This window comes from Streptopelia decaocto (assembly GCF_964273445.1).
Source record: "Streptopelia decaocto genome assembly, contig: HAP1_SCAFFOLD_110, whole genome shotgun sequence".
In the NCBI taxonomy this organism is placed as follows: Eukaryota; Metazoa; Chordata; class Aves; order Columbiformes; family Columbidae; genus Streptopelia; species Streptopelia decaocto.
Genome location: NW_028117287.1, coordinates 178,979 through 192,183, shown reverse-complemented (window position 1 = coordinate 192,183; position 13,205 = coordinate 178,979). Strand labels below are relative to the sequence as shown.

Genomic DNA, 13,205 nt, shown 5'->3' with positions numbered 1-13,205 from the left:
GGCAGGGTCCTTCTGCTGCTGGGTTCTCCGTGGGTCGGGGCTGCTCACAGCTCCAGCTCATTCCAGAATATTGACAGGAGGAGGTTTCAAGGAGAAGAAGACAATAAGGGCTACAAAGATAAGGAACCTCCCTGAGTCTGTGTTTTCAGTCTCCTACTCTGGGGAACGGGTGGTGATTAAGGCAATTCTTAGTTTTAAACAAATACTTGAGACACGTAAACTGCAGTAGGTCTTCAAGAGAATCCTGACATGCCTTGCCTCTCCTCTGCCTATGCAGAACCAGCATCACCTTTGCTGGACACCTTACACTTAATCTGACCTGTCCTGTATTCGGCCTGCAGACAGGAAGATGCCCCCAGGCAGTGCCTGTGAACAGGCAGAATCTGTAGGGCTAGGGGGAGGGCAGAGGGGTGGGATGGTCCGTGAGCACTGACAGGGAAAAGACATGGACAGGGAAACACCTCCCAGGGGGAGAATCTCCAGGCAGCAGGGAAATGATCAGAAATGAGAGGAAACCAAACCCGGAATTGTTATGGGAGGAAGAAGAGAGAAAAGACCCTGTGACCCCCTGCAGGTCAGATCCCTCCTGTGAGCAGCCCCCTGGCCTCCTGTCCCACCCAGCAAAGCCTCTGCCCTCAGGGCCGGGGGCTCCAAGGCATGAAGCAGCTCCTGTGCAGCCAGAGCTCCAGTTCCTCTGCAGAGCACAGGGGCTGAGAGCAGCTGCCCGGCAGTGTTGGTGTCTGGGAGGTGGCTGCACAGCTGGGGAAGGGTGACGCTGTCTGAGTGCCCAGATGCCTCTGCCCTGGCCTCTCTCACACCCACCCTCACCGCATTTTCCTTCTTGCTCCCCTGCTCTGGGTCACTGCTGTTGGGATCTTGTTCTTGCTGTCAGGCTCTCTGGGGATGGCAGTTTCAGCTGCAGAGTCACAGCCTGATCTTGTGGGTCCTTTCCTGCAGGTGTGTCCATAGGCACACGTGTCCCAGCTTTGCTCTGACCTGTGGGGTGTGGGCAATGCAGTCTGTGGGGCTGGGGAATGAGCCGTGTGTTTCTTGGGCTAAGCGTGGGGTGCTGAGACCTTAGGAAAGGGTGAGACCTGTCATGGTCTGAGGTGGATCCCTCTGCCCTCAGCAGTGCCTGGTGGCTTTTCAGGGTAACATGGGAGTGTGATCAGCATCCATCTCAGAAAGGTGCCAGCCCAGGGCAGCTGGAGCAAGACAGAGGGACAGAGCAGCTGTCCTCACTCTGCACTGACCCACAGGCACCCTCTGGTCTCGCAGGACTCGCTCTGTTCTCCCTGAGTGCAGCAGAAATGCTGAGGGTTTCTGACACCCAAGAACACTCCCCACGGTGGGAGGGGAGAAGGAGCTGTAGAAACCCCAAACCTCTCCAACTCAGTTTCTCAGGCCTGGGGGTACAGATTCTGACAGTCCCTTCTGCACCAGGAGCGGTTCCAGCTGACAAAGCTGAACCCCAGGACTGGCCCCTGCCCACCCGATCACACAGGGTCAGGCTGACTCCTCAGGAGCCTCTGGGCAGAGAGCCTGCTCTTCACTGCACACTCATCAAGCACCAACGAGGGCTCCAGCCAGGACGTTCTCCTGAAAAAGAGTAAAATGGGTCTCTTTGTGTGAAGGGGTGGGAGAGACTTTGGGAAATGGCTTTGGTTGTTCCCATAGAAGTCTCAATCTAAACCTTTTCCTCCTTGCACAGGTCCTCGTGCCCACAGGCAGCCAATGTCCAACAGCAGCTCCGTCACCCAGTTCCTCCTCCTGCCGTTCACAGACACACGGGAGCTGCAGCTCTTGCACTTCTGGCTCTTCCTGGGCATCTACCTGGCTGCCCTCCTGGGCAACGGCCTCATCATCACCACCATAGCCTGGGACCAGCACCTCCACACCCCCATGTACTTCTTCCTGCTCAACCTTGCCCTCCTCGACCTGGGCTCCATCTCCACCATTGTCCCCAAGTCCATGGCCAACTCCCTCTGTGACACCAGGACCATCTCCTACCCAGGATGTGCTGCCCAGGTTTTTTTTTTCTTTTTCTGTGCTACAGCAGAGTTTTGCCTTCTCACCATCATGTCGTACGACCGCTACGTTGCCATCTGCAAACCCCTGCACTACGGGACCCTCCTGGGCAGCAGAGCTTGTGTCCACATGGCAGCAGCTGCCTGGGCCACTGGGTTTCTCTATTCTCTGCTGCACATGGCCAATACATTTTCACTGCCCCTGTGCAAGGGCAAAGCTGTGGACCAGTTCTTCTGTGAAATCCCCCAGATCCTCAAGCTCTCCTGCTCATGGTCCTATGTCAGGGAAGTCAGGCTTCTTGTGGTCAGTATATTAGTTACATTTGGCTGGTTTGTGTTCATTGTGCTGTCCTACGTGCAGATCTTCAGGGCTGTGCTGAGGATCCCCTCTGAGCAGGGACGGCACAAAGCCTTTTCCACCTGCCTCCCTCACCTGGCCGTGGTCTCCCTGTTTATCAGTACAGGTTCCTTTGCCTATCTGAAGTCACCCTCCATTTCCTCCCCTTCACTGGATTTGCTGGTGTCAGTTCTGTACTCAGTGGTGCCTCCAGCAGTGAACCCCCTCATCTACAGCATGAGGAACCAGGAGCTCAAGGATGCCCTGTGGAAACAGATGACTGGATTTCTTCTGAGGCTATAAACTGTCTCTATCTTCTTCTACATATAAATTATAGACTAACTCATTGCAGATTTTCCCTGTCTGCACTATTTTTTGTCTCTAGTTGTGTTTTTTTTTTTTTTTTATTGTGATAATATTGTAATTCCTTTTGTAATGCATTGCCTGCTTTTCTTTTCTCACCGAGTGGCTGTGTCAATGAGGAACCCTACTCTTTGTGTTCAAGCAAAATAAAGGGCACTTTAGTGATTTTTTTCTGCTGACATCGTTCCTTCACGGCCTTTTTGGAGCTGCAGGGACAGTTCCTGTGTGCATGGGTGGAAGGGAAAAGAGTCTTCACATGGCAGCCCTGCCAGGGAGCACCAGCACTTGTTCTTCCAGAGCTGTTCTGGTTCCACTCCCACACTCTTCTTCTCAACCCTTGTGTTGGTGCAAGGCCTGAGTGCTCTGGCAGCTTGGTCACTGTCCTGCTGTGTGTCAGTCCTGTGAGAGCAGGCAGGGACAGGCAATGGGCACTGCTGTGACAGAGCTGGCCTCAGTAACAGTACTTCCACAAGGAAAAGTGATCTTCTTTGGGCGGTGCATGACGATTTATATCTTCTTGCAATGTTTCTCTCAATCTTATTCCTACAAAAGTCACCCACTTATAAAACGCCATTGTGCATCTGAACAGTGTGTGTGTGCAGGGCTGGCACACAGCAGTGTCCTCTCACAGCCAGGCTCCTGCCAGAGACCTGCAGGACCAGCAGAGCAGGGGCTGGGCTGTGCCTGTGTTCACTGGAAACACTGCAGAAGCTGCCCCAGGGCATCATCATGGACTGGCCCCTCACAACCACCATTTCCAGCACTGGCCTCTCTCGCCAGCTCACAGACGTTGTTCTTCCCTCCATGGAGGGAAACTGAATGGCTAGGTCAGCAGTCCATGTTAGCATTGTACAGATGAGATGCGAGTATGCACATCATGTGCGTGAGATGGCATGAACCTGAGTGAGCAGAAACGCCATCAGCTACTCCTGGGACTTCCATGAAGGCCTGCGGGACAGACAGTGTCTCGAGGTCACTTCACATTGGGAGTAACAGCCCACAGGAAACCACCCACTGGGATCTTCTTCCTTGAACTGAGGTCCCCGTGTCCATTTCTCATGATGTGGGGCTGAGGTGTCTCCCATCCCTTTGGGGTAGCAACAGGAGGCCAGAGGTACAATGTGACTCCTGTCTCTGTGAGTAAAAGGGACAGACTCTGTCTCTGAACATCCCTGGGTGCATAAGGAGTCCACGAGGCCAGCTCTGATGCAACCCTAGCATTTCTGTGTGTGACTCCAGGAACAATCCCCAGTGGCCCAGTGACATTCATCTCAGCTGCTGGGACGGCTCATTGCAAGTGCTCCTATCTGCTACATCACCCTTGCCCATGATTCTGGATTGTGCTTTCAAAAGTGACAGCAGAATCAGAGAAGTTCTGAGGTCCTTGGGGAAGGAAGATGTCAAGCCCATCTTCAAGAAGGGCCTGAAGGAGGATTTGAAGAATTCAGGGCTGGTCAGCCTACCTCTGTCCCTGGGAAGGGGATAGGCAGCATCTTCCTGCACTAGTTTCCGGGAACCTGAAGGACAAGGAAGGCATTGCTGAACTGAAATGAGCGGAAAATCCAATGAGTCCCAAGAAAAGCTCTGGACCCATTCCAGAGCTTTAGACCCCCAGGAAAGAGCTCAGTGCCAGTGCAGCCCAGCCAGTTGCATCTGTGTCCCTCACTGAGCAGCATAACCAGTGTGCAGTCACCCCATGGTTCTGCAGCCAACCTGCTCTGCAGAGCATCAGTGCCAGGTTGGGGCCCTGTGGGGAGCACAGGATGGGGCCAGGAGCACCAGAGAGAGAAATGCCAGTCCTTATGCTCTGGTACTTCAGTCCTGGTGCTCATCACGTGTCCTTAAGACAAACTTATGCACCCCTCTTGTACACCTTACCCGAGAAGTCACCACAGGACAAGGCTCCTGAGATGGGGCCGAGCTGGAGAACTGGGGCCCAGCTGTGACCACAGGAAGGACAAGGCTTGTCCTGGGTCCTCTAAAGGGCTGGCAGCCTCTGTGATCTCCACCAGAAAAGGCAGCGTGCAGGAAACTATAGACCATTCCCATGCCCATTGGAAGCACTTAGAAAGAGTTCCTCTCTCCAAATATCCAGCCCAGCTTGCTGCTGCATGAACAAGCAGGAGAAACTGCCCCTGGACCCTCATACCAGACCCCATCTCCTCCACCCATACAGGCAGTGCTCTCCCCCTTGTCACTGAGGTGGTTCCAGGGACCCAAGAGGGGAGGAGATGTTGGGTGGGGATATGGTGTCCTTCAGTGCTCCTCATGGTGCCTCCTGCTGGGCTTCGTGCCACTGGTCACAACCCTCTGAGCCTGAATGTTCAGCCAGTTCTCAGTGGTGCTAAACAGGAACATGCCCATGAGCACATTGGGCTGCACTGGGAGGAGCGTGGCCACCCAGACAAGGGCAGTTGTTGTCCATCGTGACTCAGCACTGGTGTGGTCACATCTGGAGCCGTGTGTCCCAGTGTGAGGTTCCCCATTCTGGAGGAATGGGGAGGAGCTGCCATGTGGCCAGAGAAAGTCTGGGTCATGTGTGGAGATGTTGAGAGACCCAAACTTCTTTAGCCTGGTGAAGTGGAGCCTGAGGAAACGTGCTTTTTTAACTGAAATTGAGTTAATTTTTTTCATGCATTTTGAACCTCTCTCCTTCACAGCCAGTACAGTCTTTTGTTTAGATTTACTATGAGAATATTGAGATAACACTGTTTCTTCCCTGGGATAGAGTTCATTTTGTCTTTTAGCAGCTTTACAGTGTTTGCCATTTGCTATGAAAGGAATGTCAGAACTCACTGATATCTTGGCTGTTATCAGTGAAACCAAGGACTTCTTTGGCCATCCAGCTGTGGATGCAGATTGGCAGGAGGGGACACAGACAGGACAGCGCCTGGATTGATGTGCAGGCTGATCAATGAAATATTCCCTATGATTAACGTCATGCTCAGTCTAAATCTGGAGTCGGCTTTTAGGGCTTGTTACATCCGTTACTTTGGGTTTTCCAGATGGTTTGGTCAGTTCCATTCAGAAGTTCCATTCTGTCAGGAGTTCGATGTCAGTTCGGCCTTTTGCTGTTCTGCCATTTTGCCGTTGGCCTTTGGGCCTTTCTGCCTGTTGCCCTTTTGCTCTCTCTTGCTGGGATGGGCTGTTCAGGACCAAGGTGCTCCCTTCTGCAGGACTGGCTGTTCCATGTGACTGGAGTTACACAGGGGATAGCACTGAGTATATTTTGTTAATTTAATTTATCTATTTCTATTTAACTTACCTTGAGTATTGTCAGTGAAACCAAGGTCTTCTCTGGAGTGCAGCTGCAGGTGCAAATTGTTAGGAGAGGGCACAGACAGGACAGCACCTTGATTGACATCCAGGTCAATCAACAAGCTATTCTCTACTATTAGTGTCATGCTTGGTATAAAGCTGGAGATGCCTTTTCCAGCCCGTTAGTTTTGGTTTTCCGGCTGCTTTGCTTAGCTCTGTTCGGAAGTTCCATTCTGTTGGGAGTTCAGAGTTAGTTCAGTTTTATGACATCTTGCTGTTTTTCAGTTGGCCTTTGGGCCTCTCTGCCTTTTGCACTTGTACGTTCTCTTGCTGGGATCAGCTCTTCAGGACCAGGGTGCTCTCTTCTTTTGGGCTGCCTGTTCAGCACAACTGGAGTTATGTGCGGGATTGCACTGAGTATCATATATTTTACTTTATGTAAATAGAAATATTATAAGTATATTATTATTAGTAGGTTGTTCTTTTATTATTATTATTGTCTTATTATTTTTTTTTTTTAAACCCACAAGTTTCTCCCTTCCCATTCAGTTCTCTCCCTTATCCCACTTGGGGACTGGGAGCAGGATGTGAGCAGCTCTCATGGTCTTAGTTGTTGGCTGTGGTAAAACTATTACAAGAAAGGGCAGTAGTAGCTTCAGAAAACTTGAAAATCACTTTCCAAGATGACGCCTTTTATTTTATTTTATTTTACTATTTTTGGTAGAGGGAACAGCATGAGAAAGGAAAGCCACCAGAAACTGCACCTCTGGAGGCCCAGAGTGGAGCTCAGGATAAAGAAATGTCATTCTGAGCACAGTGCTGTGGTCATTCAGAGGGACTCTGGATCAGCCATGGCTTTGTCTTTCCAGGAACAGCTGGTGAGGATGGAGAGACAGCAGCACAGGTGGGGACACACTGGGGTGAGAACAAGGTGGGGAAGCGCATGGGGTGTCTGCAGCCTGTGGGGAAACAGCCACAGGCCTGAGACAGTGCAGGATGGACCATCTTGGAGATGGCCAAGGGCGCTGGCAAGGCTGGATGTCCCTGAAAGTGCCAAGGTCTTTGTCCCCTTGGCTATGGCTGATGTTCCTGCCAGCGAGGCCTAAGAGGAGACACATAGTTGTCATGGCCATGGCACCCCATTGCCTCCTTGCACCCCCCAGGGAGTGTCACACCATTGTCCTGCACTGGGCATCGCACTCCCCACAGCCCCAGGAAGAACCTGAGCCACACGTGAGGGACAGGATCTCCCTTACCAGGGGCAGGAGCTCAAGGCTTGGCCATTGTCCTTCATCAAACAAACCAAGGGCTTTCTCAGCATCAGAGCTGCTGCACTTTGCCTTTGCCTGATGCAATTAATGCCTCCAATTATCTGCTTTAACGAGTCCCTGGGGAGGCTTTGTCAGGAACAGCCCTCAGTGGGCCCATTAATGCTTCAAGGTACTTTGGAGTTTGTTCTGGCTTGGCCTTCTTGAGCAGATTCTTCAGTCTGTGCTTGGTATCTGAGGTTCATGGACTCAGCACCAAATACACCACGGGGCTCATTAAAACGCAGACAGCCCTAACGAGCGATGTTTCTTTCCCTAATTTTCTTCAAATCATCAAGCCTTGTAGAACTAACTGGAGAGGTTTCAATGGAACACTTGCTGATGAAGATTTTAAAGAAGATTTCATAAAGGAGGTTTTTTCTTTCCAGGGTATTTTCTGTCATTTTCCAGTGTATAGAAGAAGTGGCAGCAGCATTCGACACTGGACATTGATCCCGAGGGTCTCCGGAAGACATCTGGACAGGCAGGAGAACAGTCCCTTGGGGCTGGACACTGTATGGACAACCTGGCTCCTCACCCCCACCCCCAGTCTGCCGATTCCCTCATTGGTCACCAGAGATTGCATCACATTTCCTACATCAAGACTTCTCCACTGAGCTCTGCAGGAGATGCTGCAGCTCCTGTGCACCAGCTCCACCTGCTCTCCTGTGTGAACACTGCACAGTTTAATAAACAGCAAAACACTTTCCTCAGCTGTGTGTGTAAGCTGGATCTGATGAGGTCCAGCATCCACAAGGGACGCCCACACAAGAACTGGTTTAGACAGAGAGACAGGAGAGGATAGAAATAAACACAATGAACGTGTTGACTGCCATGTTAATTAGAGCTCTGAAGAATGGGGCAAGTCTGTACCTCCCTGAAGCTCAAAGCAGAAACCAGACAGTTGAGAGGCCACTGAATGACCAAAGAGCAAGTGGAGGAGAAACCTGAGAGCACTGGGAAGGGCAAACGTCCAGACAGTGCTGGAAAGTTGTCCTGTGACAGGGACATTTAATCAGGAGAGGTGGGAATTCCTGAATGACGAGGGAGATGAAATCATAGAGTGTTCGTAATAGAAGTACAAGGGAAGACCAATATTTCTTCTCCTACCCGTAGTACATCAGTCCTCAGCTGTCTCACCATAAACAGCCAGTGCCATTTCAGGGGCCCAGTGTACCTGAGGTGCTGGCTTGGGATTGGCATCTATCACACAGGACCTGGGGAGACCAGAGCACCTTGCAGTGCAGGTGGAGCCTGGGCAGGGGTTCCCGGGGCATCTACACTGGCACCAGGTGTTTCTGTCCCTGGAGCTGAAGACATTTGTGTCCTAAATCCATGCCCAGGTCTGGAGAACTCTTTCCTTTCCAAAGAAAAGAAACTCCCCTACAAAGACTTTAAAATAGATGATAGATAGATAGGTAGATAGATAGATAGATAGATAGATAGATAGATAGATAGATAGATAGATAGATAGATAAGTAAGTAAATAAATAAGTAAATAAATAAGTAAATAAATAAGTAAATAAATGAGTAAGCAAATAAGTAAATAAGTAAGTAAATAAATAAATAAATAAATAAATACGTAAATAAGTAATTAAATAAGTAAATAAGTAAATAAATACATAAATACATACATAAATGAATACATAAAAAGAAAGAAAGAAAGAAAGAAAGAAAGAAAGAAAGAAAGAGAGAAAGAAAGTTAGTTGACACCTTCCTTTGCTTTGGATCTTTGCCTTCAGTTCTTATTATTTTAATATCCATTGACATCAACTGACATCTGATGGGCCTGCAGGCATGAAGCCAAAATCATGTTGTGTCTTGCACAGCACCCCATGCCCTCTGAACCTTCCCTGCCCAGGACTCCTCACATGTTGCCCAGAGCGAGTCACACTGAGGTGTTGGCTGGTTTACTGCCTGAGATGTTGGTTTAGATGGTCACCTACAGCACAGGTGGATCCTGCCCCATCATCGCCTGCTCTGCTCCAGTCTGAAACAGAGCCCAACATCACAATGGGGTCATGAGAGAACTGAGGTTGAAGGGGCCTCAGGAGTCTGCAGTCCAACCTGTCACCAACTGGGTCACACCAAGGTGTTCAAGCCTTGATCCAATCAGAGCTTTAGCAGGGCTAGAGAAGTGATCATCCCTTTGTACTGGGCACTGGTAAGGCTGCACCTTCAATCCTGGGGTCAGTTTTAGGCCCGTCATGGCAAGGAAGACATTGAGGTGCTGGAGAGAGTTCAGAGGAGGGTGACAAGGCTGGTGAAGGGTCTGGAGAACCAGTCTTACGAGGAGCGGTTGAGGGAGCTGGGACTGTTCAGCCTTGAGAACAGGAGGCTGAGGAGAGACCTTATTACTCTCTACAGCTGCCTGAAAAGAGGTTTTATCATGGAGGGTGTTGGCCTCTTCTCCCAAGTAGCAAGTGATAGGACAAGAGGAAATGGCCTCAAGTTGCACACGGAGAGGTTTAGATTGGATATTAGGAAAAAATTCTTCAGGGAAAGGGTTTTGAAGCAATGGAGCAGACTGCCCAGTGAGGTTGTGGAGTCACCATCACTGAATGGTGTTCAAAAGACATACAGATGAGGCTCTAGGGACATGGTTTATTGACAGAATTAGGTTAGAGTTGGACTCAATGATCCTAAGGGTCTCTTCCAACCACAATTTTTCTATGATTCCATGATAAGTCTTTTTTGCTATTTTCTTTCTCAGAGGATCATGCAGCCTCCCTGAGAGCCAGGACTTTTCTGAGGTGTTTGGGAGATGTCTCACAGTCACACCAGCCAGTTCCACCAGCCCCTGTCTGTCCCTTCCCAGACCAAACCTTTTCTCCATATCCCAACCTTCCAGGCGAGTTTCTGGGACACAGCAAATGCTGTGCTGGTCTTCCGGGCCTGTTCAGAGAGAGCAGCTTGCCAACATGTTGAATGTCTCTCTGTGCACCTCAAAGCTTTCCTGACCGTTTTTCTCAAAGCTCCACTTGCACCCAACCTTTCTGGTCCTTGAACTGTACCTGAGGGGATTGATCAGGGTTATGGGGATGGTCTAGAAAAAAGACTTTGTCAAACTGTCTTGTGAAGGCTGTTCTGGGCATCCTACAGTCCTGGACGAGGGTGCTGTAGAAACCAGTGGCACAGGTGAGGTGAGAGGTCCAGGTGCAGAAGGCCTTGTGCCTGTCTACACTGGGGTAGAGCAGTGATGCATTCATGGGATGCCTATGTGAACAGGAAGGGAACAAATGGGTCCAGGAGACAAAATGCCTTCCATCCAGTTCTTTACCCATCGCAGATACACCATCCAGGCAATGAGCTGCCACTTCTCCAGGAGATGCTGTGGGATACGGTGTCAAAGGCTTTACTGCAGTCTAAGGACACAACACCCACAGCCTGTGTGGTGGATTCACTCCCCACGACAGACTTTCCCTCATCTGCTCAGCCGGTCACCTTGTCACAGAAGGAGATCAGGCTGGTCAAGCAGGACCTGCCTTTCATCAAGCCATGCTGATTGGGCCCGATTGCTCATCTCGTGTGTGTGACCTCACAGTCCTTTGCCAGCCATTATCCTGCTGTTGGCCAATCCCCTGCAGAGGCAGAAGTGACCTCACAGTGCCTTCCACAGCCACTGGCTTCCTACTGGACTATGAGTTCCTGAGACACAGTGACCACATGGCATCGTACCCACCATCACCCTCCTTGTGGTCCAGTGTGTGAGCAGATCAAACTAAGCTGGTTTCATCAAATGTATCTGATAGATTTCCTATCAAGGGTTTGAGTGGAGAAACGTTCCTCAGAGGAGCTGCTGTATTTACTCTGGGGCATTTTATATTTCCAAGGAAAAGATTCATGGAATCCTACAATAACACAGGTTGGAAGAGACCCTGAACACCATCTCTGTCCACTGACCTTTATGACACCCCAAGGAATAGCTGATGGCATTTGTGCTCACTTGGGTTCATCTGACCACATGCACACAGTGGACATGCACATGATGTGTATGTTTACATCTCATATGGGCAATGAAAACATGGACTTTTGACCTAGTGTTTCATAGAATCATAAAATCATATCATATCCTGAATTGGAAAGGATTCACAAGGATCTTCGAGTCCAACTCCTGTCCCTGCACAGGACACCCCACAGGTCACCCCGTGTGTCTGAGGACGTTGTCCCGTCTCTCCTTGAACACTGTCAGGTTGGGGCCGTGACACCTCCCTGGGGAGCCTGTTCAGTGTCCAGCACCCCTGGGGGAAGAACCTTTTCCTCATGTCCAGCCTGACCCGCCCCTGGCACATCTTCTGCCATTCCCTTGGGTATTGTCATTGGTCACCAGAGAGAATAGATCAGTACCTTCCCTACTTCTCCCCTTGTGAGGAAGCTGTAGTCACCATGAGGTCTCCTTCGAGTCTTTTTCTTCAGCTCTGATGCTCAGAAACCCCTTGGTTTGCTTTCTGAAGCAGAAAGGAGAAGCCATGAGCTCCAGGCAATGGGAAGGGGGATCCTGTCCCTCACACACGGCTCAGGGCTCTTCCTGGGACCGTGGGATGTGGGTGTGCAAGGCCCAGGGAAGGACAACACTGGGACAACAACTTCCAGTTTCCCCATGGGGCTGCAAGGAGGCACCGAGGCCCCAGTGCCATGAGGACAACATGTCTTCTCCTGGGCCTCAGTGGCAGAGACAACTGCCATGGCCAAGGGGACACAGACCTGGGTTCTGTGGGTCCCTTCCAGCCTTACAGCGCCCTTTGCCATCTCCACCACAGGCTGTTCTACACGGTCCTACCCCTGTCCCTCTTTCCCTGCAGGCTGCAGACACCCATCTCGCTTCCCCACCTGCTCTCACCCCAGCATTTCTGCACCTTCACTGCTGTGTCTGCACCCTCACTGGCTGCTCTTTGGAACACAAACCATGGGCTGATCCAGCTCCCTCTGGGTCACCTCTTGCACCACAGCACTGCCCTTCCAGTGACATATCTTCCTCCTCATATCCATTCCTCACCTTCCAAGTAGACTTCTTTTGTCTCTTTCCTGCTTCTTCCCACTATCAAGAAAAGCTCGACCATCTCATAAACTGCCCTTCATGCAGGGAACCCAACCTGTTAGGCTTCTTGTGGTCTTTTACCTGACCAGAGAGAAGTCACCTCGCCATGATCTTCTAAATCCCATGAGTGCTGCTGGCCTTTCTACTTCTATGACAGACATGACCATGTCCTTGCCCATGTCCCGTCATGTTCTCAGGTGAAATGGACGTGACAACCCATCTCTCTTCCTGAGTAAGACCTGTGGGCACTTGGGCAGAGGTTCTTTCCCAGCCATGTCCCTGCTGCTGGGCTGTCACCTCCAGTGACACAACTGGCCTCACTGTCCCCTTCACAGCCACATGATTCTGACTGGATTATGAGTGTCTGAGACACAACTGACCTCATAATACCACCCATCCCCCTCCTTAGCACCCAGGACCTGACCAGGACTGAACCGTGTTCTACACAGTTCTGCCCCTGCCCCTCTTTCCCACAGACTGCAGACACCCATCTCTCTTCCTCACCTTGTTCGTATTTGTCAAATATATTTTCTACTAACACCATGAGTGAAAAGCGCTCCTCACTGGAGTGCTCCTCCTCATGTGTCTGCACCCTCACTGACTGCTCTTTGGAACACAAACCATGGGCTGATCCAGCTCCCTCTGGGTCACCTCTTGCACCACAGCACTGCCCTTCCAGTGACATTTCTTCCTCCTCATTCCATTCCTCACCTTCCAAGTAGACTTCGTTTTTCTCTTTCCTGCTTCTTCCCACTATCAAGAAAAGCTCGACCATCTCATAAACTTCCCTTCATGCAGGGAACCCAACCCCTTAGGCTTCTTGTGGTCTTTTACCTGACCAGAGAGAAGTCACCTTGCCATGGTCTTCTAAATCC

At 50.6% G+C, this 13,205-nt stretch overlaps 1 protein-coding gene across 1 annotated transcript; it reads left to right on the top strand.

Moving 5' to 3' along the window:
• Window positions 1-1,734: 1,734 nt before the first annotated feature.
• On the top strand, window positions 1,735-2,667 carry LOC309451814 (olfactory receptor 14J1-like; the record flags this gene model as incomplete). The annotated part of the gene is made up of 1 exon (XM_082076510.1): window positions 1,735-2,667. The coding sequence occupies one exon, from the start codon at window positions 1,735-1,737 to the stop codon at window positions 2,665-2,667; it is 933 nt and encodes a 310-aa protein (XP_081932636.1).
• Between the last annotated feature and the right edge of the window lie 10,538 nt (window positions 2,668-13,205).